Source organism: Chiloscyllium punctatum, chromosome 19 (genome assembly GCF_047496795.1).
Source record: "Chiloscyllium punctatum isolate Juve2018m chromosome 19, sChiPun1.3, whole genome shotgun sequence".
NCBI classification, from domain to species: domain Eukaryota; kingdom Metazoa; phylum Chordata; class Chondrichthyes; order Orectolobiformes; family Hemiscylliidae; genus Chiloscyllium; species Chiloscyllium punctatum.
The window spans coordinates 61,422,361-61,449,273 of NC_092757.1; the positions used below are offsets into that span (position 1 = coordinate 61,422,361).

The following is a 26,913-nucleotide window of genomic DNA, read 5'->3' on the forward strand; positions in this document are numbered from 1 at the left end:
TCACCATTCCTGCAAGCAGGCGGAAAAATCTCGATGAAGATTTCAACCTGCACAACTGTGTTTCTAGAAGAGGACAGACATATTAACCAGAACTTAAGACTGCCTCAGCCGGGAGCCAAACTCTCTCTATTAAAACCAAACGACTCTGATTTATCGTTTTCTCTTTATCGAACCTTACTTTGGCCCAAGATACCCTCTGTTACTCTATAACTTGCACATTTGCATTTTTATTTTGCGGATGTGTTTTTGTGCATGAGTTGCAGAAGTCAGGACGTATATTTATGATTTTACTATTATCAGATTTTTAACTGGGTGGGTTGTAGATTGACTTCTTGTTAAACTCAAGGAAACCTTTGTCTCTTTCTTTACAAGCCACATTTAAAGAGATGAGTAAACACTGACTTGGTAAAGTGTGTCTGTTTTAAAATCAAAACCCGATTGCAGTCAAAAGATGCAAACTGTTTCACCTCTCTTCACTAGGTCAGGTCAAGATTCCTGGTGAGACTGAGAGGTTGGGATTGATCTTCGAAAAGGGATGCTTAAAAAGGAATTAGCCAGAGGCATTCAAAATTTCCAGGGGTCTGGACAATGTGGGTAGGGAGACATTTTCCCCATAGTGGAAAGGATCTCATCAAGGAGTTAAATCGAATGTCTGTGTGTTGCTAATCTGCTGTTAATCTCTTGCTCTCTGATGTCAGTAATCTACATGTTGGGTTCCAATTTCCTGCTCATAATGTCATGCTTACTCATTAAGCCAGTTGGAGGGCATTTTATTGGTGCATTAAGTAATAATCCAACTGCAGGCACTTTGTTCTTTCTTTCAACATGTATCATGTCCTTCAATAATTAGCTAAATCAGGATTGGTCACGTTATTCTCTTCTACAGTGTGCAGTCCTGAAGCCTCTTGCTCAGTGTTTCCTTCTCAGCAACCATGAGCTTGTCTGTTTGCCATCTTCAGTTCCTGTGTTCACTGATATTGGGTGACTTTGAAGAGCTGACATTGAACTCCAAGCTCTGCTTTCAGTGCCATGTACAGTATTTTTCCATGACAGTATGAGTCATTCTAAACAAGGGGGGAGTACTTTCTTTCTTCTGTTTAAAACCACTTTACATCACTGAATAGAGCTGCAGTCACCTAAAGCCACCTGGTATAGCTGCTGCCTGTTCAGTGTGGAAACTAGAAAGGAAATTGTTAAAGAGTTTGGCTGTCCAACAATGGAGCTGCAACTATTCATTACCTCAAATAGCCATAGACAGTGAGAAGCAGACCGTAATGAAACAGATATCATGAAATTTTGAAATTCCAATGCTAATCCTGCCAGCCTCCCAATCTAGATACAATGGTGCAGCATCCAAAGGTAACAGTTGACACTGAGTTCATTTTCACTTCTTACAGTCACTCCTTTTTTTGGACATTTGTACGCTGGAATGGATTTTGTTTTAGTCTCTGTTACTTTATTAATGTAAAGGCAGAAAATGTTTGCAAAAACTTCCATACCAGTCCAAAAGCGATGTAACAGATTATGAAAGGAATCTGCTAGTAGTAAATCTTTCCTGTGATAGTCTGAGCTGAGAATTGGTGTAAGTGTGAGTTAATGCATTTTGATTTCAAGGCAGTAGGGGCAAGCTGCTGCATATTTTCCAAAATTAACAAATTGAAGAATCAGAAAATAAACAATGAGTTTATTGCTGTGGATGAGTTTGACATTAAATGCAGAAATAAAGAAAGAGAATGAAAGGAGGCTTGATTAAGAAAGAGCAAAACAAAAACAACATGTAAAGATAAAAGGAATCTCCAGCAGGTGCACCCTGAAGGAAAGAGAATCTGCATCAAAACAGTTAATGCTGGAGACCTTGACTTGCTGCCATGGATTTAAAATGAATTGAAATGAACTGGCTCTAAATTTCTATCGGTTCCCACCCACCAGCAACTCCAATCCATATCATTTATTTGAATGGGAAGCCATCCAATAAGGTACCATTTTTTGTAAGACTAACAGCAGAATGACGCACCAAGACTTCTGTATTTCAGATAGTTATGCATCTACCCCCTCTTGAAATGATTGTGCCATTTGCATCGGGATAATAACAACATTCGTAAAACGTTACATGACTGGACAATGAATGGAGCCTGAGTGATGTTATCTTGTTGTCTAAATATTGGGACACACCACAAAGCTTGACCTGCCCAATTCTCATATAACTTCAGCATCTGCACAAATAATCTTTACATTAATGTGAATAAAATATCCAAGATAAAATAAATTGATTTCTAATCAGATAATTATGCAGTGATGGTCTAATTGCAGTGTCCAGTAAGTGTAATAAAGGCTCTAAGTCAGAAGTTGTATTATTGTTGAACTAGATCTTTTTGACAGTAAAAGTGTACTCCTGGCTCTACGGGAGCTGAGGGCAGTTGATGCAAATAACTGTCAATGTGGCATTTGAAGAAATACCTCTTGTATATCTGCAAAGTTTCAAATGTCAGAAGACATGTTCACCATTTCGCCTCTTGATCCTCTCCTGTGATTCAATCAGATCATGTTTGACCTATACCTTAATTCTATGAGTAAGGATATTAAGGAATATGGAGATTACATAAGTCTGCCAACTTTATTCACAATAGCCACATAACAGTGACATTGTCCACACCATTATTAGACAGCTACTGAGAATCTAGTTCTTATGTTTACCATGCAAAGTTCAATCTTTTAGGGATTGTCCAAGCCAACCACCTCACTTGCACCCTGCTTAAACTGTGACGCATTCAGAATGGTGCAGCTTGAATCCAAAAACTAGTGATTTTCTTGAAGTCAGTTTCACAGGTATTCAGGCTGTAACAAAGCTAGTCCCTTTTTTTCTAAAAGCTGATCCTTGGCTCAAGGAGACTCTGTCCTTGATTTTTTCAGTGGGGTGATAAACCGGGTTGGGCTCCGATCAGTCTGGTTTGGTACAGAGATGAAAAGGATTTTGAGAGGCCTTTTGTTTGCATGTAAACAGATGAGACTTCAGGCCAAAGTGGTCATGTTTTAGAAGTGACATGTATAAAGAAAATGGAGTGGTCAGCTCTCTAGCTAAGCTGAGCAGTTTTAGTTCAGTCTTGAACTGGTTGGAAGTTCAACAGGGAACTGTGTGGAAACTCTCTCTTTCTGCCCTTCAACTTCAACCTGTAAGCATGTGTTCCACTAATACTGGTCTTTAAAGGAAGTTTGCTTATTGGGACTGTTATGTATATTCAGAACAGCATAACTATATCTAGTTGGATAGGCTGAGTTCTGTAGGGGTTCTTTATTCTGTTCTTTGTGTTTCATTGTGTGTAATTTTGTGAATTAAGTTTTGTCTGTTTTAAAATCTAGTAGTCAACCTTGCTAACTTAATCTGGGTAATTTTCACTGCACACTTACCGAAATAAATTGCAAAGTTATGGTGTGAGCTGCCTGCTTAAGAATGTTTTGAGTGGTCTGGCGTAGTCATTAACAGACTGGGGCCTCTTTGCAGGATTTTAAACAGCGAGTAGTAGGTGCTAGTGTTTTCGTTTCGGGTGTTGGTTTGGTTGGGGTAGGAATGGCTGTTTGAGTCGCCAAAAGTTTTCTGGAAGTGGATGCAGTGACTTTGGGAGTTTTGCAAAAAGTGAATAAGACCAAGTTGCAAAATTAACAGAGGAGCTGGAATTGGAACTGCCTGGTTCTGTGAGGAAAGGAGAGACAATTACAGCAGCAGCTCAGCATTTAAACTTGCTGGAGAAACCATCAGAATCTATAGAGATGACAAGAATTCCATTTCAAATGAAGCAGTTTGAGATAGAGGCATGAGATACAGAAAGGGCAGCAGAAATGAAATGGTTTGAGTTACAATTAAAAGCAGAAGAGAGGGAAAAAGAGAGAGCAGCAGAAGACAGCAAAAAAAGACAGAGCACAGAAAGAAAAGGAGAGAGCTTTCGAACTTCAAAATCTGACACTTGAAAAGGAAAGTCAGCTGAAAAGGATGGAGATGAAGACTGAGGGTCGGCTCAGTGAGAAAGTAGTGCAAACCCATGTGGGAGAGCAGAGAGTTAAAACAGCGAGGTTAGCAGCTGAAGTGGCTGATGATTATGAGCTGCTTCATAAAACACGGTTTGGCTTCCAGAATCAATTTCAGTCCATGAGGGATAGAAACTGGGGCAAAGAGAAATCCTCACGTGGAAAGGGAAAGGTAGATCTCAGTGACGATCATAAGGATAATTTACCACAGGGCAAAAAAGAAGGCCTTGAGGGGGACAAAGAAGTTAAAAAGCTCCGGTATTTTCATCATAATAAAGTGGACCACACAAAATCACAGCGTTGGTGGACTGGAGAAAGCCGGGTGTAGTAAAACCAAACAAGCCTGGGAGTTTTGTTGGACTAGTAACAAAAAGCACAAGGGAAGTTAGACAACTGCCTCAGAGTGTACAAGATGAAAAGAGGTTGAGTGAGGAGCAAGTGCCAGATTTGCTTAAAAAATATACATGTAAAGTTTATTCACATAGGCAAGGGGTAGCAGGTAAAGACATTACAATATTAAGATACACAGGATCTTCTCAGTCCGTAATGCTGAGGGATGAGGAGATATGTTCTCATGAGAGACTATTGGCAGAAAAGGTGCTGGTAACAGGCATTCATGGTGAGACAAAAAATGCACAATTATGTAAAGTGAGGCTAGAGAGTCCAGAAAAGAGTGGAGAGTTTGTGGTAGGAATATTGGACTTTGCCTATTTACCCTATCCATGCCCCTCATGATTTTGTAAACCTCTATAAGGTCACCCCTCAGCCTCCGGCGCTCCAGAGAAATCAGCCCCAGCCAGTTCAGCCTCTCCCTATAGCTTAAATCCTCCAACCCTGGCAAAATCCTTGTAAATCTTTCAGGTTTCACAACTTCTTTCCGATAGGAAGGAGACCAGAATTGCATGCAGTATTCCAACAGTAGCTTAACCAATGTCCTGTACAGCTGCAACATGATATCCCAACTCCTGTACTCAATACTCTGACCAATAAAGTATATCAAACGCCTTCTTCACTATCCTATCTACCTGTGACTCCACTTTCAAGGAGCTATGAACCAGCACTCCAAGGTCTCTTTGTACAGCAACACTCCCTAGGACCTTGCCATTAAGTGTACAATTCCTGCTAAGATTTGGTTTCCCAAAATGCAGCACCTCACATTTATCTGAATTAAACTCCATCTGCCATGTCTCAGTCCATTGGCCCATCTGGTCAAGATCCTGTTGTAATCTGAGGTAACCTTCTTCACTGTCCACTACACCTCCAATTTTGGTGTCATCTGCAAACTTACTAATTGCACCTCTTATGCTCACATCCAGATCATTTATGTAAATGACAAAAAGTAGAGGACCCAGCACCGATCCTTGTGACACTCCACTGGTCACAGGCCTCCAGTCTGAAAAACACCCTCCACCACCACCCTCTGTCTTCTACCTTTGAGCCAGTTCTGTATCCAAATGGCTAGTTCCCCCTTTATTCCAATAGGAAGAGTTAAAACAGTTATACAAAAGGCATATACAGAGAAGGAGAGTGAATGCCTTTCTCTGTGTTATTACTTAATAAATGATGTCTTAATGAGGAAATGGAGACCATTACACATTCAAGCAGATGAGAAATGGACAGACGTTCATCAGATTGTTTTGCCAGTAGGGTATAGAAAAGAGGTGCTGCGAGTAGCTCATGAGCTACCACTTGGCGGTCATTTAGGGGTGAGGAAACCACAGGCAAAAATACAAAGATATTTTTACTGGCCTGGACTACACAAGGATGTAGTTGAATTTTGCCAGACGTGTCATACATGTCAGCTAATCGGAAAACCACAGGCAGTAATAAAACCTGCACCTTTAATACCTATTCCAGCATTTGAGGAACCTTTCACAAGAGCCTTGATTGACTGTGTAGGTCCCCTACCTCAAACAAAAAGTGGGAATAAGTATTTATTAACAATAATGGATGTGTCGACTGGATTTCCAGAGGCAATCCCATTACGCAGTATCACAGCTAAAAGGGTTGTAAAAGAACTACCTAAATATTTTACTAGATACTGACTACCAATAGAGATCAGTCAGATCAAGGACCAAACTTCACATCCAAACTATTCAAGCAGGTTATGGATAACTTATTAATAAAGTAAATCAAATCTACTGCGTACCATTCAGAATCACAGGGAGCGCTAGAGAGATGGCATCAAATACTGAAGATCATGTTGAGAGCTTACTTTCTCCAGATGTTTGGGATAAGGGAGTTCCGCTTGTACTTTCTGTGATCAGAGATGCACTGAATGAATTGGCCAAATTTAGTCCATTTGAATTAGTTTTTGGCCATGAAGAAAGAGGACCGTTAAAATTGATTAAGGAGAAATTATTAAGTCAGAATTCAGAGACCACCCGTTTGGATTATGTGTCAAATTTTAGGGAATGATTAAATAGAGCCAAGGAGTTGTTAGACAGCATTTAAAAGTATCACAGCATACAATTAAACAGGAAGTGGATAAGAAATCACAAATTTGCAATTTTTCAATGGGGAAAAGGTATTGGTGTTACTTCCAGTGACAGGTGAGCCTTTAAAAGCAATTTTAGCGGACTTTATCAAATTGCGAGGAAATTGAGTGAGGTGAAGGACTTGATAAAGACTCCAGACAGGAAGAAATCTCACAGAGTATGTCATGTATGTTGAAAAGGTATTTTGATAGGGAAGGAAAGCAAGAGGAGAAAGTGTTAATGATTACAACACAGAAGGAAGAACCAAATTTAGAGGATTCTGAATTGAACATTCCTCAAATCAAATTGGACAATGAGGAAGTTGTCAAAAATTGGGATAAATTGTTGAGTTACAAGCAAATCAAAATGACTTGAAAGAATTATTACTATCACATGGGGAGATAAGTGGAAATAGACTGGGAAGGACTAACCTAATTGTGCATTATGTAGAGATAGGAGATGTTGTTCCGAATAAGCAGCATCCTTATAGACATACCCCTCTAAAGTTGGCACAGGTTCAAAAGGAGATAGAGCTCATGCTCCAGGATGGCATAATCAAAGTGAGTTACAGTGACTGGAGCTCACCCATAGACATGGTGCCAAAGCCAGGTGGTACCCAACGGTTATGTGTGGCATATTGCAAAGTCAACGCCGTTACAAAGACTGATGCCTATCCAATTCCACGGTTGGAGGACTGTGTCAAAAAAATGGGACAAGCAACTTACATTTCAAAATGGGACTTTCTCAGAGGCTACTGGCAAGAACCTCTGTTCGAGAGAGCAAAGGCAATTCCAGTTTTCATAACGTCACGTGGACTGTAACAGTTCAAAGTCATGCCATTTGGGATGAAAAATGCACCAGCCACATTTCAGAGGCTGACTAATAAGGTCATTGCCGGATTACCCAACTGTGTTGTTTACATTGATGACTTAATGATTTTTAGTCACATGTGGAATGAACATTTACAGCATTTATCGGACTTGATCGTTTGACTTTGGAAGGCAGGATTGTTGGTAAACTGAGCTAAAAGTGAATTTACCAAGCCCCAAGTCACCTTCCTGGGCCATGTTATTGGCAAAAATGAAAGTAGTTGGAGAATTTCCCACACCATGGACGGATAAAGCAGTACTACAGTTTTTGGGGATGAGTGGATTTTACCAGAAGTTTGTGGTGAACTTTAGCAGTGTGGCTGCTCCACTCACCCAAATCGTTACAAAAGGGCAAGAAAAGCATTTTATAGCCTCTCAACTGTGTTAACCACTGTCCCAGTATTAGCCCCACTGGATTACATGAAGCATTTCAAGGTGGTTATCGATGCCAGTGATGTGGGTGTTGGTGCGGTGCTCCTGTGGGAGGATGACGAGTTTATAGAAAGACCCACTGGGTATTTTTCCCGGAAGCTGAATATTCATCAACAGAAATATTCAACAGCTTGGTGTTGGCATTACAACATTTCAGTGTTTATATTACCAGCAATGCATCTGAGACAATTGTATACACTGATCATAACCTATTGACATTTGTAGAAATATTTACGGACAAAATGCCAGACTGTTTAGATGGAGCTTGTTGTTACAGCTGTTCAACTTGACAATTATGCACATGGCAGGTCACGAAAACGTGATTGCCGATGTGTTAGTGAGACTCGAATGAGATATGAAGGCGTTTGGTGGTGGGTGTGTCACGGCCTGAATTTGCATGTGGTTGTGCATGTTTGCATGTTTACAGTTAGTACAGTGTATACGTGTGTTTTAGACTACTAACCAGGTTTTGAAGGGTAAAAAATGAAGCCATCTTTTGGTAATGATGGTTCTTTTTTTTAAGGGAGGAGGTGTCACAAAGCTAGTGCCTTTTTTTTCTAAAACCTGTTCCTTGGCTCAAGGAGACTCTGTCCTTGATTTTTTCAGAGGGGTAATAAACTGGGTCGAGGTCCAATCAGTCTGGTTTGGTACAGAGATGAAAGTGTTTTGAGAGGTTTTTTGTTTGCATGTAAACAGATGAGACTTCAGGCCAAAGTGGTCATGTTTATTAAGTGACCTGTATAAAGAAAATGGAGTGGTCGGCTCTCTAGCTGAGCTGAGCAGTTTTAGTTCAGTCTTGAACTGGTTGGAAGTTCAACAGGGAACTGTGTGGAAACTCTCTCTTTCTGCCCTTCAACTTCAACCTGTAAGCATGTGTTCCACTAATACTGGTCTTTAAAGGAAGTTTGTTTATTGGGACTGTTATGTATATTCAGAACAGCATAATTATATCTAGTTGGATAGGCTGAGTTCTTCTGTAGGGGTTCTTTATTCTGTTCTTTGTGTTTCATTGTATGTAATTTTGTGAATTAATTTTTGTCTGTTTTAAAATCTAGTAGTCAACCTTGCTAACTTAATCTGGGTAATTTTCACTGCACACTTACCGAAATAAATTGCAAAGTTATGGTGTGAGCTGCCTGCTTAAGAATGTTTTGAGTGGTCTGGTCTAGTCCATAACATGGCAAAACTTCCGTGAAATCAGATCTGTCAGCTTACTAAAGTGCCCCTCCCAGTCTCTCATCTATAAAAATAGTCAATGTTCCAGGAAGATGAAAGAAAACATTTCAAAGACACTCTAAAACTGCCTTTGAAGTCTAGCAGTCCTGATAATATTGACTGCGAGGATAATCCTGTTTCCACAACAGAAATTGCTGGAAAAGCTCAGCAGGTCTGGCAGCATCTGTGAAGAGAAATCAGAATTGATATTTTGGGACCGGTGACCCTTCTTCGGAACGAAGGTGAATTCTGAGGAAGGGTCACCAGACCCAAAATGTTAACTCTGATTTCTCTTCACAGATGCTGCCAGACCTGCTGCGTTTTTCCAGCAACTTCTGTTTTTGTTTCTGATTTACAGCATCCACAGCTCCTTCAGTTTTTAATCCTGTTTTCAGTTGTTCAAAACATTTCCACTAAACTGCCTCAGGCCTTGAGACACACCTTACTGTGAAAACAGATCAGTAGTTGGGAGGGCTGGCTGGCAGCAGCTCAAGACTCATGGTGAATAGACATCAGCCTTGAATTGACACGGATCCATAGCCATAGAAAGCTCCATATTGCCATCAGCCACACTGCCCTTCCCAGATCAGCTAGTCCCCACTCAGTTTCAATAACCTGATCCTTGCCTTCACCACTTCTCCACTCCATTCTAACTCAGTAAGTACATTATAAGACTGAGTCGCTGATTCAAAGCCTCAGGATCAAGTAGTGTTTCCCATGAGGACATTGAAAACCTGCTGAGTCTGATTCACAGTCTATAAATTTTAATAAATGGAAACAGTGGAGCATTGGGAACATCAGATCAGGAAATCAGACTCTAGAACTTCACTATTCTCCATTTCTTAGCTTCTCTTTTTCTAAATCTTTCCCTCACATCTTGGCCCTCTTAAATATACAGGACTCAAAATAGCAGAACATTCCACAATCAAGCTCTCTCTTATACAATTGTTCCAATCTTCCGATGCATCTTATTCATGCAGCACCTGACTTTGGATACCCTAGTTGTGATGGGCACAAGTTTACCATTGATGAGCTATAGCAGTCACAGCCTGGAAATATTGATGCTCATGTTATTGTAGTGGGTCGAGGGCAGGATGAGGTGGTGATTGATCATAAAGGGTAGACACTGCTGTTGCTGGGAGCCATTGTCACCTCTGATGTTGAAACCATAGAATGGTTGTGTAAGATATACTGTACAATGAATAAACCCATTCCAACTATACTGAAAATCTGAGCAAATTAAGTAATCCGAAGTGTGGGCTTGGAACAGTTAGAAGTTCAGTTGCTGATGGCAAAAGCAAGATCTAACCTCCCTCTTCTAATAGGACATGGGACCCTGGGCAGAATTTTGCCAGTGGTGGCCAAATAAAAGGCCAACATAGTGACCATTGTCCAAATAAAGATGGAGGGATGTCTCAATAATCCACTCAGATTTGCGGATTTCTGTCATGAATCTCCAAGTGATTGAAGAGGCTGATTCTTGACCCACAAATCTTGGGGCCTGTGTGGGAGGATCTCCCACCAGGTAGTGAGATGCAGAATGCAGGATTTGATTCCTTCTTGTGCCCCCTTTGCTGCCGATCTGTTTCTGTCTTGGGTGCATTTTCTTTCCCCTTCCCTGAAATGTTGGTTATTTGAGAGCTGCTGAGTCAACCAGAGCGATGATAACTCAGACTCATCACCACTCGCCATGGCTGAGACTGCAGCCAACATTCCCTCGCCTTTTTGCTTTGTACCGTTGCACAGACCTCCACAGTTTGTGTGCATCAGCATCTTCTGGTCGGGGAGGAGAAGCCAAATATCAGAAAACCAATCAGCACGTTCTGAGCTTCATGGAGGCAGTGAGACAGCACGGCTGGGCAGCATAGAGGGAGCATTGGCTGCAATTCCAAGAGAAGGGAACCTTGATGCCGAGAAACAGTGGCTTTTGGGGAGAAGGCTGGCAGTTTGAGGTGGGAACAGGGGTGGCCATTTTGGCTCTTAGATGCCACAGGCTAGCCAATGACATGTGCCTCCCCATCCCTAAGAACCTACTGCAAGGGTTCCAGGTTTTACCCGGTGATCCCCCAGGTATTAGTCGGCTGCCCGCTTTAGGCAAAAGGCCCGTGTTGGTGGGAGGTGATGTTAATTGCATCTTGAAGTAGCTCAATTGGCTGCCATGTGGGAAGACCATGATAGCGGAAAGATATTGGCCAGCCCTGTGTTGCATTTTCTCACCTATTTTGCCAGCCGTCCTGCCTCCCACCCTGTCCATTTCCAAAGGACCAGGAAAATTGACTCCTGAAATAAACCTTAACAATGTCACTCACCTCAGCCCGCACACTCTGTGATCATTCGACCGGAGGTATTGCCTTACCTGTCTCGAGTCTTTCTGTCTGCCCTATTCACCAGTCTGATATCTTCTCGTACAGAGCTGTTTACAAAAGGACTGCCCTGAGCTTCTTCTGAACCTGCTGACACAAGAAGGAATACAACTGCTTCACCCAAAGTTTAAAGTCTTGAAAAATGTGATGCAATCTTCTACTGCTCTTGGCTTGTAAAGAAATGAAATGAACAGGCTCAGTTAATCAACTGAGTTGTAAATCACTTGAGCTAGTCTAAAACTATGCCAACGTGAATATCTAAGTATTGTTTTGACCCTCTTTACTAGAATGGCAACTATTGCTTTTGCCCTTTGATATTATAGATAGCTTGTTGAGTGCGGCTGAATTCTGCACAATCCATTATTCCAACATACCATTAGGCAGCTCCTTGTGTCGTGCATTGGAGATGAGTCCTGGATACTCGTGAGAGGTGAGTTCTTTTCCTGCCCTGCTCACAGTGTGAGAGCTGCTATCTTTTAGCTTGTAACTGCGCCAAAAGCCCAGTCTGTTGGAAGATTGTTTCTCTGCTAAGAAAGGCTAAAATGTCTCTGACAGACTGTCAGATTGCAGGTTCCGTGGACTCCTCTTTCTCCGAGCTGTCCCAATGCCCACCCCTTTACACACACACAGACTTACTCACTCACGAACTCACAAACTCACTTACTCATGAACTAACTCACTGTCTAACTTGGTGATATTGCTGTATTGAGGATGTCTCAAGAGAGATCCTCAATGCAGCAAGAGATTGATGAACTGGAGAGACTAGCAAAAGAGAACGATTGCTGAAGACAGATTACTGAAAGGAGTTAAGAGTAAGACTGATGAAGGAGGGAGGCTCATGAGAGTTGAGGAGACACTAATGAATGAAAGAAATGTATAATTTGCTAAGAAGAAATTGAAGGAATGAGGGACCCATGCAGTAGAGAGTAATGCAGACTGACGAAGAGAAAGAGGGAGCGAAATTAAAGTGAAGGAGAGCAAGTGACTTGATTAAGAAGTCAAAGAGGTGAGAGAATTCTAAAACGCAAACAGAATTTGTTACCTTTTGAATGGGCAGTATCTGAGCCACCAAACCTCACGTGTTGTGAAGGTATTATGTTGTCTAAAAATCTTAAGTCATCTATCTGACTAATAAGGAGAAAAATGGTCATAAGGAGGAAAACCATGTCATAATTCATTTATCCAGAGTGACTCACTGGAACATTCTATACCCTTGACAATTCTATATCAAGAAAATCAGGTCTGTTATTTACCTGTTTTAACAGTTTGAAATAGAGAATATCCAATAAGCAACACACCCAGTAACCAGACAGGCAACATTCTGTCAGAAGTGTATTCAGTCACAAGACCAGTTTGGGCTGAAATGGAGATGAAATGGAAAATAAGAAATTAACCATCAACAATTCAGTAAAAAACATCAATGCATTAACTTGTAAAGTGATCCAAGACTGAAAAAAAATTGGTTGGGCAGTTCTTAATATTTGTACCATTAAAGAAAAGAACAACCTTCCAAGTAATCATTTAAACCACTGTATCTAGGCTAAAGTCAACCAGAAGCAGGGTAAATCGTGTAATCAAACTTTATCCAGACGGACACCTATGGCTACTCACCTTGAGTTCTCCAACTCTTCGTGAATCTGTGGCTGATACCAATGACTTCGAAATTTCCAATCTGCCAGCTTCACTCACTTGTCCAGTAAACTTTGATTGTTTATGCTGGTCATGCCATACACCAATGGCGTCAGCCGCTCAGCAATATTTTCAAAACAACTTTGTATTGTTACTTACCAAAGTACTTGATAGCATTTTGTTGGAGTCAAGTACCTGACTAATGGAGAAGTGACAGCTAAGAATTATAGAAAGTCTTTTGATGTCTGCCTTTAGAAATTGCCAGCAGCAGTAAAATTCTGCCAAGTAGACACAGGATGGGATGAATTCCCTGGCAATGTTAAGAGGAATCAGATATTTGCCCAGTTTTCCGCAAATGAACATCTCGTGGTATTTCTTATTTGCGCATGTTCAGTTTAAAGAAAAATGCTGATAAAATGCAAGTTAATAAAGTGTGACGAGGTAACAATCTATGTGCAACCCTGGAGAATGAAGAATCAACAGGTTGTGTCCTGTATTAATGAGATTTAATGATATTAGTGTCCATAATCATTATATCTTGTACTTCAGCACAGACTCAGAAAACATTGTCTTTCAAATTAGCATCTTATTGCAACTTCTTTAAACTTAGAATTTTGGGTTATTCTGTCACCAAAGAACTGAATAGAATTAAGACTTTCCACCCTGGAGAAAACTAAATTTGTCCATGTATTAAAAATAAGACCTCAGAGATTTTGTGACTTGTGTATATTAAGACAATATGAATATTCATTGGAAAGGCTGGGTTATATCTGCTAGTCTCAGTATTAATCAAGGAATAAATCCTCTATTTCCTTGAAATTTTAGGCACTTATCATTGAAGAAACCTGTTCCCTGCTACCAACCCAGCTTCTCAACAAATTCATTTACCCAGATCTTTCTACCTCCAGGCAATGGGAGACTGGATACAGAGGAGCTCTCAGATATTGGCCACATGGTGCTGGCCCAGAAATGTATGCTCACAGTAGACAAACATCTGGAAACTTCATACAAGGCAGCAGCAAGCTGCTAATTAAAGGGGCGTTATTGTTTGTTAAACACCTTACCCAAGCATCCTTGTCTTGCATTTCCTTGCATTGCCTTACCTCATCCAGAGATACCAGGCTCATATTACTTCAAGGAGAAACTGAGAAGTGCAGATGCTGGGCAGTCAGAGTCGAAAAGTGTAGTGTTGGAAAAAGACAGATGGTCAGGCAGCATCCGAGGAGCAGGAGAGTTGACGTTTCAGGCATAAGCTCTTCTTCAGGAATGGGTGCTCCTGCCCGAAACATCGATTATCATGCTCCTTGGATGCTGCCTGACTTGCTGTGCGTCTCCAGTGCCACACTTTTCAATTCTTGCCTTGCTGTCTAGTGGAAACACAAAGCCGGGGAGCTTGTCATGTTTGCTCACAGGCCTCAGTCAGTTAAATCATGTGGGATAGCCTTCGCTCAGGTGTTCCCAGCACTGTAAGTAAAGAACAAACTCAGGTACCCCATTCAAAAGCTATTTCTTTGATTCTCTCACGGGATGTGAGCATTGCTGGCTGGCAAGCGTTTATTACCTGTCCCTGGTAGCCCTTGATGAAATGGTGATGAGCTGCCTTCTTGAACCACTGCAGTCCATGTGCTGGAGGTTGATCCGCGAAGTCAATTAAGAGGGAACTCCAGGATTTTTGCTCAGCAACAGTGAAGGAATGTTGGTATATTTCCAAGTCAGGATGGTGGGTGGCTTGGAGAGGAACTTGCAGATGATCGTGTTCCCAAGTGTCTGCTGCCCTTGTCCTTCTAGATGGATGCTATCTTGAGTTTGGAAGCTGCTGTCTGAGGATGTTTGGTGAATTTCTGCATGCACCTTGTGAACAGTACACACTGCGGGGACTGAGCAACAGTGTAGAGGGTGTGGACGCTTGTAGATATGGTGCCATTCAAGTGGGCTGCTTTGTCCTGGATGGTGTCAAGCTTCACTCATCCAGGGAAATGCAGAACATGCCATCACACTCCTGACTTCTGCCTTGTAGAAGCTGAATAAGCTTTGTGGAGTCAGAAGATGAGTTACTCACAGGACTCCTGGCTGCTGACCTGCTCTTTTAGGTCTGTGCTAACATGGTGAGTCCAATTGAGTCTGGTAACCCTCAGGATGCTGATCATGGAGAGGGGGAGCAGAATTCAGTGGCAATAACACATTTGAATACCAAGGCGCTATGGTTAGATTGTCCCTTATTAGAGATGGTGATTGCTGACATTTGTGTGGCATGAATGTTACTTGCCACTTGTCAGCCCATACCTGGATATAGTCAGATATTGTTGCATTTGAGCATGGACTGCTTCAGTGTCTGAGGAACTACGAATGCTGCTGAACATTGGGCAATCATCACTGAACATCTCCACTTCCAACATTATGACAGAGGGAAGGTCTGCAGCTGAAGATGGTTGGGCCTAGGACATGACCTTGCAAGATTCCTGCAAAAATGCCCTGAAGCTGAGATATCTGACTTCCAACAACCACAACAACAGCCAGAAAGTTTTCTATTGATTCCAGTTTTGCTAGTGGTGCCACACTTGGTTGAATATAGTCTTGATGTCCAGGGCTATCACTCACCCCATACCTCTGGAATTCAGCTCTTTTGTCCGTGTTTGAACCAAGGCTGTAATGAGGTTAGGAGCTGAGTGGCCCTAGTGGAACACAAACTAGGCATCACTGTGCAGGTTATTGCTGAGCAGGATAGCACTGTAGATGAGACCTTCCATCACTTTCCTGATGATTGACAGGAGACTGATGTGGCACTAATTGGCCGGGTTTAATTTGTTTTGCTTTTTATGTACGGGACACACTTGGACAATTTTCTACACTCTCGGGTAAATGCTAATGTTATAACTACATGATAAGAGCTTACAGAGGGGAGCATGTTCTGGAGCACTAGTCTTCAATACTATTGCCTGAATGTTGTTAGGGTCTACAGACTTAGCAGTATACAATGTCTCCACCAGTTTCTTGTCATTATGTGGAATCAATTGAATTAGCCAAAGACTAGTATCTGTGAGGCTGGAACCACTGGAGGAGGCTGAGATGGATCATCCACATGGCATTTCTGGCTGACGATTGCTGTGAATATTTCAGCCAAATGTTTTGCACTGATGTGTTGAGCTCTTCCATCATTGAGGATGGGGATTTTTGTGGAGCTTTCTCTTCCAGTGAGTTGTTTCATTGTCCACCACCATTCAAGACTGAATATGACAGAACTGCAGAGCTTCAATCTGATCCATTGATTGTGAGATTGCTTAACTCTGTCTATCACTTGGTACTTATGTTGCTTGGCATGCAAGTAGTCCTATTTGGTAGCTTCCCCAGGTTGGCATCTCATTTTCAGGTGTGCCTAATGGTGTTCCTGGCATGCCCTCCTGCTCTCTCCATTGAACCAGCGATGGTAATGGTTAAGTAGGGGGATATGCCGGGCCATGAGGTTATAGATTGTGCTGGAGTACAATTCTGCTGCACCTCATGGACGCCCAGTCTTGAGTTGATAGATCTGTTTGAAATCTGACCAATTTAGCACATCACATGGTGGAGGGTATTCTCAATGTGAAGATGGGACTTCATCTCCACAAGAACTGTGCAAAGGCCATTCTCTCGGAAACTACCATGGACTGATGCATCTGCAGCCAGCAGATGAGGTCAAGGATGAGGTAAGGATGAGGTCAAGTAGGTTTTTCACTCTTGTTCGTACTTTCGCCAACTGCGTAGACATGGCCAGGTGGCATGAGGCAGTCAGAGTCAGGATCATCTCCAGATGAGGGATGGGGAACTGTACGTCAGGCAGCCCAACATCTCTATCCTGTGCTCTATCCTGGGCTGTTTCCCTACTGAAATAAGAGAGAGAGGCGGGTATTAATGGAAATGGCAGTGGGTGGTACAACTGCTAAATTCAATGAAGATGGGGAGTCATCCCTCAGGAAGTGGACAGTGCATTTTAAGCGTAGTTTTGAATTGGATACTTGGGACAACATTGAGGTAGGTATTTAGTTAATGAAGCACATTTAGTCAGATACTGTGATAAAGCTCACTGGGCCTCAGAATGACAATCCCTCCAAAAACCTACTGCAACTTGCATTTAGTCAATAAAAAAAGCAAGAATCAGTTTTTTGTAATTTATTGAGTTTTTACACATTTCTATTTTGCTAACTCTATCTGTTGCAAATTGTATTTATTTCAAGGTATTTCTAAATCAAATCGATGTTACTAAGTTTAAATAATCCATTAAATTGTAAAAAAAAAGATTATTACTGGAGCCGCATTGAAATGCTAGCTATTATAAATTACCTGTAGTTCCAGACTTGAGGTGACAGTGTTATGTTCCGAGCTGATAGTAATGTTGGAGAAGGCAGGTCCCACAATGCAACCTGGCTTGATAGACATTGGGTAAAATCTTACAAGGGTCTGAGTGATGTGGGCAATGGCAAGATGTGCCTCAGAATTAGATGATAAATCCAGCCAGGCCCATCTCCAGCGCATCTCACTCCATCTTTTACGCTTTTCACATGTGGTATGGTGAGATACACAGTAGGTAGTGCTGAGATTCCAACTGGTGAGGATTAATGTTTGTTAAATGTCTCATTAATGCCACAACTCACCTCATTGATGTTTAGTGTCCCATCTTAAACAAACTCACCAAACAAGGTTAACATAGGGAAAACTCGACAAAAGAACCAGATCAAACACCGAGCAGATTCAGCCCATTGCTTCCCTCAAATAATATTCATAATGGTCAGACAGTGATGGTGAGACATCTCAGAGTGAAATCCATGGGCACCAGCTACATGCAGCCTACATCATGCACATTGGCATTCAACATTCCCCCAACTTTTCACAGCCATCATGGCACTTTTCTGGTTCACTGGCAGTGCACTCTGGATACACAGACTTGCATTGCAGGGAACGCCAGTAATTTACAGAGTAAGGCTGTAACAGTGACACTCTGCTTGCACAACCAAGCACCCAGCTCTCCGATTGGACCAGGCCGTATCTCAGGGCTGCTCACTTCCTCTTTAGCACTCATTCACTTAGCACCTATCCGCATGTTCACAGAATCCGTGTCCTGCCTTGCCAAATAGTGCAATCCCAAAAAGAAGCAGCTTGCTTTGCTTCTAACCAGCCCTGGAATGGATGAACATCTTGCTGTATGGTAGTGTGCTATGTCAATCTCACACCAGTACCAAGCAAACAGACTGCACACGCAGGAAGAAGGCAGCCCTGTATCTGACTCTTGGGGGTTAGTCCTCATTGAGGTCCTTACAAGCACTAGTCAGTCAGACAGTTCTGCCACAAAGAGTCAAAGCCAGCCTCCCATACAAGTTCAGAGAATAGGCCACAATCAGATATCAGAATTATCAGAGAATCCCTACAGTGTCGAAACAAGCCATTTGGCCCATCGAGTCCACACTGGCCCTCAGATGGGCATCCAATACAGACCCACCCCCCTACTCTGTAACTCTGCTCTTCCCATGGACAACCCACCCAGTCTGCATATCCCTGACACGATGAGCAATTTAGCATGGTCAATCCACCTAACCTGCACATCTTTGGATTGTGGGAGGAAACTGAAGCACCCGGAGGGAACCCACACAGAGAATGTGAAAACTGCACGCAAGCAGTCACTCAAGGCTGGAATCAAACCTTGATGCTGGAATCAAACCTGGAATCAAACCGGGTCCTTGATGCTGTGAGGAAGCAGTACTAACTGCTAAGCATGAGGTGGAACGAGTGGAGAGTGTCAAGCTCCTGGGAGCGGTCATCCACAAAAAGCTTTCTTGGTCTCTTCATGTGGACGCTTTGGTTACAAAGGCCCAACACGTCTCTTCTTCCTCAGGCAGCTGAGGAAATTTGACATGATGGCAAATACCCTTGCTAACTTTTATACGTGTGCCATCGAGAGCATTGTGTCTGGATGTATCACTACCTGGTACGGCAACTGTAACATTCAAGATCAGAGACGGTTACAGAGAGTGGTGAACTCGGCCCAGACAATCATAAAGGCCAACCTCCCATCTATAGAATCCATCTACCAGGCCCGCTGTCAAGGAAAGGCTGCCAGCATTCTCAAAGATCCATCCCACCCTGGCAATGTTTTTCTACAACCTCTACCATCGGGGAGAAGGTACAGAAGCCTGAACAGACGCATCAGCTGGTTTCACAACAGTTTCTACCCTACTGTTGTTAGAATACTGAGTGGACTCACAAAGTCTGAGCATTCGCCTGTACCTGTATTCTTGTTTTTTGGTGACCTCCAAGTGAAGCAAAGCTGTTGTCTCTTGCTTTCTATTTATATCTTTCTCCTGGATGGGGTTCCTGGGGTTTGTGGTGATGTCATTTCCAGTTCGTTTTCTGAGGGGTTGATAGATGGTATCTAGATCTATGTATTTGTTTATGGCGTTGTGGTTGGAGTGCCAGGCCTATAGGAATTCTCTGGCATGTCTTTACTTAGTCTGTCTCAGGATATATGTGTTGTCCCAGTTGAAATGGTGGGTTTTTTTCTTCCATGTGTAGGGTTATGATGGAGAGAGGGTCGTGTCTTTTTGTGGCTAGCTGGTGTTCATGTATCCTGGTAGCTAACTTTCTTCCTGTTTGTCCTACGTAGTGTTTGTGGCAGTCCTTGCATGGAATTTTGTAGATGACGTTGGTTTTGTCCATGGGTTGTACTGGGTCTTTTAGGTTTGTTAGTTTTTGTTTGAGAGTGTTGGTGGTACCACAAACCCCAGGAACCCCATCCAGGAGAAAGATATAAATAGAAAGCTGGAGACAACAGCTTCGCTTCACTTGGAGGTCACCACTGATGATGTTACCTAGCCAGGTAATGAAACGTCTGGGGATCAAACCTACAGCTCAGCGAGCAAACCTACACCCTAAACCTCAACCTGAGCTACAAACCTTCACAAACCTTGCAAAACTTCTTTTTTTTGCCACTGTTTCCCTATTATTTACTATCTCTGCTACTTAACTCTGTGATCTGCCTGTATTGCTTGCAAGACAAAGCTTTTCACTGTGCCTCGGTACACGTGACAATAAACTCAATTCAATTCAATTAAGCCACCATGCCACCCCAGTCCGGTTGGGGTTTTCGAAGTCAGGGGCTCCATGGCTCTGCTGTCCACCAAGTTGGTTATGGTCAGTCCATTGTTGCAGCAAGTTTGGGGTGGGATGATGGGACTAACACAGTAGGGGGGATACACATGCAGCAATGAGGGGTCTGGGACATGACTTGCTTTTTATCACCCATGTTGCTAATGTACCCCTCAATAGATTTTTTATTTCTCTTCTTCCAACTGCCTGTCAGTTTATTCCCAGGTTCTGCAATCGAGGTGGACGGAGCTTGCTCAGTAGTGGAACCCGTTGCCCCCCTTGGAGGTTTGGTTGGGTGACTTGAGGTGAACTCATGGTGAGCTGGGTCAGAAGTGCCAACGGTGTAGTTCTGGAAAAGAACAGCAGGTCAGGCAGCATCTGAGGAGCAGGAGAATTGATGTTCTGGGCATAAGTTCTTCATCAGGAAACTTCCTGATGAAGACTCTCACTTTCTCCCAGAAGTGGCAAGGGTCTTCATCAGCTAAAACTTCCAACTGCCATGTGGTCAGCCAGGGTGGAGGTGAACGGCCTGGCCTCCTCTGCAGTGTCCTGAAGGGAACATACTCAAGGGCCTGTGTGTGGCACTACCTCTGGCTGGGTGCTTCCTGGAAACCCCCTGTCCTGTGAAGACACGATATATTGGCTGGGCTCAAGAATTCCACCCTGACTCCAACCATTCTCTGCTCTAAAGCCCTCAAAAAACATGGCACAACTCAGACATTGCCAAAATAATGTAAGATTTAGCCTCATAACCATAGAATCCCTACAACAAGGAAACAGGCCCTTCAGCCCAACAAGTCCATACCGACCCTCCAAAGAGTAACCCACCCAAACCCATTCCCCTACATTTACCACAGACTAATGCACCTAACCTACATATCCCTGAACTATATGGGCAATGTAGCATTGTCAATTCCCCTAACCTGCACACCTTTGGATTGTGGGGGGAAGGAAACTGGAGCATCTGGTGGAAACCCATGCAGACACAGGGAGAACGTGCAAACTCCACACAGTCAGTCGTCCAAGGCTGGAATCAAACCCAGGTCACTAGGTTTGTTCAGCAGCAGTGCTAACCACTGGGCCACTGTGCCATCCTAAGCCTTTTTAAATTTTTGTTTAACGTGGAGATCAATCACTGAACATATTCTAAAGAGGCTGTGGTTGTACTTTTAACAAGAGAATGTAAAGATTTATTTCACAAACCAAAATTACAAACTATGTTACAGCAAACAAGAGCTATTGGATCCACCACTAAAATTCATTTTTTCTCCACTTTAGACTCATGTTCTCAAATGGCAATATATTTTGAATCTTCATGATAATAATATAAAGAGAAAAGAAAGTTTGTGGATGAGTGGTCTGTGGAGTTGAATGAATATTGCGAAATGGTAGGCCCCACTTTAAGACAAATGTGAGATGAACAATAAGAAACTGCCATTTTCCACAGGAAACCATGAACAGGAGTAGGTTATTTAGCTCCTCCAGTCTGTTTTGCCTCTCACTAAAATCCATGGCAACCCAATTCCATGTGGGCCTTTCCCCCATGTTCACTAACAGTTTTCATTAATAAATATCTATCATTTTCTGTTTTAAATTAATAATTGATCCAGTATCACTTAGGTTTAAGGAAAAGTATTCAAAATACCACCATCATTGGCATAAATATTTCCTAATTTTACACTGGAAATATGTGACTATAATTTCTGTTTCCTGTTGTCCTCAACTTTGCCCATGATGGAGTTAGTTTATCTCTATATCTTGGGTAATGACTGGCAGGAGGTTTGAATGTTGGAAAGGCAATTAGATCTTTTTTGTTGTGCTTTATTGTTACTTTCAGTCCCATGCTCCTGACCTTTAACCATCCAGTGTGGAGAGGTGTGGGCAAGTTAGAGGAACTTCACATGGGTCTGCTCCTGGACCTGGCCAAGTTGGCCATTAACAGGTCCAATCAGTAAGCTGTAGAGGGGGGTCATAGCTGCGGTCTAACTGCCATTCTTCCACCGTTATGTTCATTCCCGAGGTTATTTGCGGAGGGAGCGTACAGTGTCCACCAACACCTACAATGTCTTTGTAGAGAGGTGGGCACCACACAGGTTAGAATGCTTTATCTCTCTTTCTGATTCCATTTTGATTTAGCCCGCTCCTTCTCTTTCAACCTCTCCCTCTTTTGTGAGATGCATTGCCCTTAATGGCCTTTGCCTGTAGATTGATTATTGGAAAACATGGGTCATTTACTTTTGGTGGTGAATTGATAGAAAACAAAAACATGCATTTTGCTGATGGGATAAAGAAAGAAACCATTCAGTTGTGTGTAAGAGCACTTGTGGATGTTACCAAAACTAAAGAAAAGGCCATTGGCTTGAAGCCTGTGAAAAGCGAGGGCACTCAAGTCATCCTTTTACACATTTTTGAGAAACCCATCTGGAGTTCAGTGTGAGAGCTGGAAAACTGTTGCAGCAATTCTCCTGAGAACCTTCAGGAAGACTTCTACTCAACATCTCCTAAATGAGTTTCTTCTGAAAAAATCTGTGACAATGAGTATGTGTTGTGACACCTACCTCTGTGTAAGGACAGGTAAAGGTGCTCTGTGTCTAACCAGACCATAGGGCTGCTGTCTCATTAGAGACGGACAACTGATGGGGGTATAGGACACCACACTAAAAGCCATGTGAAATATTTCACATTCTATAATTTTTCTTCAAGAATTAACAACTTATATTTTATAAAGTATTTTACAAATGTTATAAAGCATTTTAGATTTTTTTAGAAGTTGAACTTTGCAGAGAATGGTTTTTTATTGTTTTTTTTATGTCTGTTAAAGGGTTAATACTTTAGCCTTTGTATGTGTTACCTTATTTAAAAGTGTTAATAATAATGCTGTCATATTTTAACCTAATATTAATCTGCTTTCAATTTTTAAAATCTATGTCTTATTAAATAAATCAGCAATTTTGATTATTAAGAAAGTTGAAAATAAATTTTGACTGTTTCTTTTTACTTCTGAAACTAATATAGAAAAACTATTTAATTGATCATACGAACAACTCGATAAAACATTCAAATATATATTGTGGCCAGTGGAGTAGCAGAACTAGAATAAGATAGAGAACTCTTCCAACATTGGTCATAACACAACAACTTTAATACTATCAGTTTTGCTTGGAATGTAGCTCATTTGCATTTGCTAAAAGCTTTATATATTCATGGGCAGGCATCTGACTTTTGCAGGAAAAAGAAACATGTTCAGACATTGTTCCTGTTTTGAATTAATCAGATATATGAGGGACTGGAGCTCGCTGAAGCATTCCCCATGGTATTCAACCAACTTGCTAACCAGTCAGTTCCCACTTCCCATGCAATATCATTATTCCCTTTGACATTTGGTATTCCGAGGATTCTGTCCTGATGAGTGCGGGTAAAAAATATCAACAGTGTGTCTCTTTTTCAGTGATATTCAAGTTCTCCAGTACCCGGGGACTATTTATTACATTTTCTCCTCAGATTTGTAGGAATGTGTTTTGATAAGATTCTATGTTTACAGAATATTATCAAAACTGTGAAGTTGAACTTGCACTTTAGAACTTATATCCAAGTCAACTTGAGACCTCACTGCAATGTTGAAAAAAGTACTGAAGGAGTCAGACTTTAAATTGTCCAGTCAGCTGGACTTGAATGCACTTCTTTTTTAGGAGAATGAGAAATGTATTTAGTGTCTTAGCATCATTTCTCTCCCAAGTCAACACTATTAAAACAGGAAGAGCTGAACAAACACAGTATAAATGGGGAAAATTATAGTCAGAAACAAGCAAATGGCAGAAGTGTTGGACAAATATTTTGGCTGAGTTTTCATAAAGGAGAGCACAAATAATTTCCCAGAAAGTTTTCCAGTTTTAGGGAACAAGAGTCTAATGAGAGAGAAGAATTGAAGAAAATCTGGATTGGTAAAAAAAAAATTGTTGTTCAAGAAATTCATGGGGTTAAAGGCTTCAGGGCCTGATAATCTGTATCCCAGGTACTGGAGACAGTGACCCTGGAAAACTGAATGCATTGGTGGTCATCTTCAACAATCCTACACAGTCTGGAGCAGCTCCTACAGATTGGAGGGTGGGAAACGTAACCTCACTGTTTCAAAAAGGAGGGAAAGAAAATGCAGAATTACAGATCAGTTAGGCTGCTTCAGCAATAGGAAAATGCTTATCTATTCTTAAAGACCTGGTAAAAGAACATTTAAAAAGCATAAATAGGCTTAGACAAATTCAATGGAATTATGAGAAACTCCTGTGTGTCTGTGCGTGTGCATGCATGTGAGCATGTGTGTGTGTGTATGTAGTGTGAGTGTATGTGTACGTGTGTCTGTGCGCGCATGTGTGTGTGCGCCTGTCTATGTGTGTGTGTCTGTGCATGTGTGTGGTCGGTGTGTGTGCACGTGTGCATGTGTGCACGTGTGGTCTGTGTGTATGGGGGTGTGTGTATGTGTTCTGTATGTGTGTCTGTGCATGTGTGCGTGTGTGCGTGTACGTAGGTGTGTGTGTGTGTCTGTGTGTGTGTGTCTGTACGTGTGTGCACATACGTAGGTGTGTATGTGACTGTGCATATGTGTGTGCCTCTGTGGGTGTGTCTGTGCGTACTCTGTGTGTGTATGTGTGTGTGTCTATGTGTATGCGTGTGTGATGTGTGTGTGTGTCTGTGTGTGTGTGTACATACGTAGGTGTGTGTGTGACTGTGCATATGTGTGTGCCTCTGGGTGTGTCTGTGCATACTGTGTGTGTGTGTGTGTGTGTGTGTGTGTGTGTCTGTGTGCGTGTGTGCGTGTGTCTATGCGTGGTCATATGTAGAAACATGCCAGACGCAGTACAAGTCAGTTCTGATATAATGCCGGAGTCCTGTTTTCGTGTGATCTCGCGTAATAAGGAAATCGCGCAATAGCCACACCATTTAAACTAATGGGGCCGGAATTGTGTTATGGACAATACAGGTAAGAAAACTACTCGTCCTACAAGTAATGATCTAAATTCTTCAATTGCATTAAAATCAATTTGTATTGGAGAAACACGTGTTATACCAGAAGTGACTGTATTATGTGGATAAATGTGAGGTTAAAGTGAAGAAAACAATTCTTCACTAAGTAGGTGGTTAAACTGTGAAATCCATTGTCACAGTAGGCTGTGGAAGCCCTGCCTCTGATTATCATCAAGAAAAAAAGTTAAGTAGTGTTCATATAATAAAAGCAACAAGCAGTAAGGAGAAAATGTGGGAAAATGGCATTGAGATAGAGGATCAGTCATGATCATGTTGAATGATGGAGCATGATTGATGGGCAGAATGGCCTTCTCCAGCTTCAAGTTTCTATGCTTCCGTGTTTGGCAGCATCTATCAAGAGAAAAACTGGTCTTCTTTTGAGTCCAGTGACTGTTCTTCATAATTGGTCCAAAGAGGAGTCCACAGACCCCAAACAGTAACTCGATTTCTCAAACCACAGGTACTACCAGACCTGCTGAGTTGTTCCAGCATTTCCTGATTTTATTTCAGAATTCCAGCACCTATACTATCTTACTTTTAACACCCTTAAAAACTGGATCAGATCACTTACCAGACATTGCTTTTTGAGACACCTATGTCGAGAGTGTGGTGCTGGAAAAGCACAACATGTCAGGTAGCATCTGAGGAGCAGGAGAATTGACATTTTGGACAAAACTTTTGTGACACCTTGCTATGCTGCTTGTCAACATTTTTGCTCATGAAACAATGTGACTGTTTTGAATAGGTATATTCATTGTCAGTGAACCTCTGTGGTACAGATATGAAAGCATTTCAGCACATTAGACAAATGAACTTTTCATATTGCAATTATGAAAAGTACCGAAGTGGCTCTAAGTAATTTCTTTCTCACTATGGTTACAAAATAGGTGGAATGCCAACAGGAAGTAGCAACAAGATAGTGCAATTGAACACTGTAATGAAAAATATTGCACCTCCTAAACAGACAAGGATATTAAGGTAGTAAGATCTTATTAGGTAGTGTTTCTGCTGGCTTACAAAATAAGTAAAACTTTTGATGAGAAAATAATGTTTGTATCAATACAGAATTGCACTCAGAACTAAAGAAGCACACTGCCGGGAACTTCAAGTGACTTGTGGAGACTGCCTCCACTTTACACTGCACGGCAGGTCATAACATGAGAGATCCATATAGCATTCACCATTGGCATGTTTCATCCCAGGTGTCAGCTTTGGAAACCCAGTCAAAATTGTGCATTTTTAAATTCATTCACAGATATAGGGCATCACTGGTCAGGCCAACATTTATAACCCATCCCAAATTGCCCAGAGGACAGTTAAGTGTCAACTATATTGCTCTGGTCTGGAGTCACATCTAGGCTAGATCAGGTAAGGATGGCAGTTTCCTTCCTTAAAGGCCATTAGTGAGCCAGATGGGGTTTTCCTAGCAATCGTTTCATGATCATTATTAGACTCCAAATTCCAGATGTTTATTGGATTGAAATTCCACCAACAGCCATGGCAGGATTTGAACATGAGTCTTCAGAACATTACCAAGGTCTCGGGATTAATAGCCTAGAGATAATACCACTAGGCCACTACCTCTCCCCTAAGCAATGGGATGTGGAAATTGGTCAGCCTGCAGGTATTGTAGTCCAGGCAATTCAAGACTACTGGTGTGGCCATGAGGAGCAGTCCTGGCATTATGACACATTAGTAGTTGCGCGTTTGGGGGAATCATCAAAAGGGAGAAAATTGGTGAAGAATGTCATACGAGCAGCCTCAGAGAATCTGAGA

The 26,913-nt window shown here is 41.9% G+C and overlaps 2 protein-coding genes across 2 annotated transcripts in view; one reads left to right on the forward strand and one right to left on the reverse strand.

The window, feature by feature from the left end:
• LOC140491195 (myeloperoxidase-like) overlaps window positions 1–13,100 on the reverse strand; it is a 121,347-nt gene extending 108,247 nt beyond the window's left edge. Inside the window, exons 1-3 of the mRNA XM_072589174.1 lie at window positions 13,066–13,100; window positions 12,419–12,504; window positions 11,370–11,463 (exon numbers count right to left, since the gene is read on the reverse strand). Coding sequence (XP_072445275.1) covers window positions 11,370–11,463; window positions 12,419–12,504; window positions 13,066–13,100 — 215 coding nt within the window. The remainder of the gene's footprint in view (window positions 1–11,369; window positions 11,464–12,418; window positions 12,505–13,065) is intronic.
• Window positions 1–26,913, forward strand: part of LOC140491402 (uncharacterized) — a 272,700-nt gene that overhangs the window by 165,084 nt on the left and 80,703 nt on the right. The window lies entirely within an intron of this gene.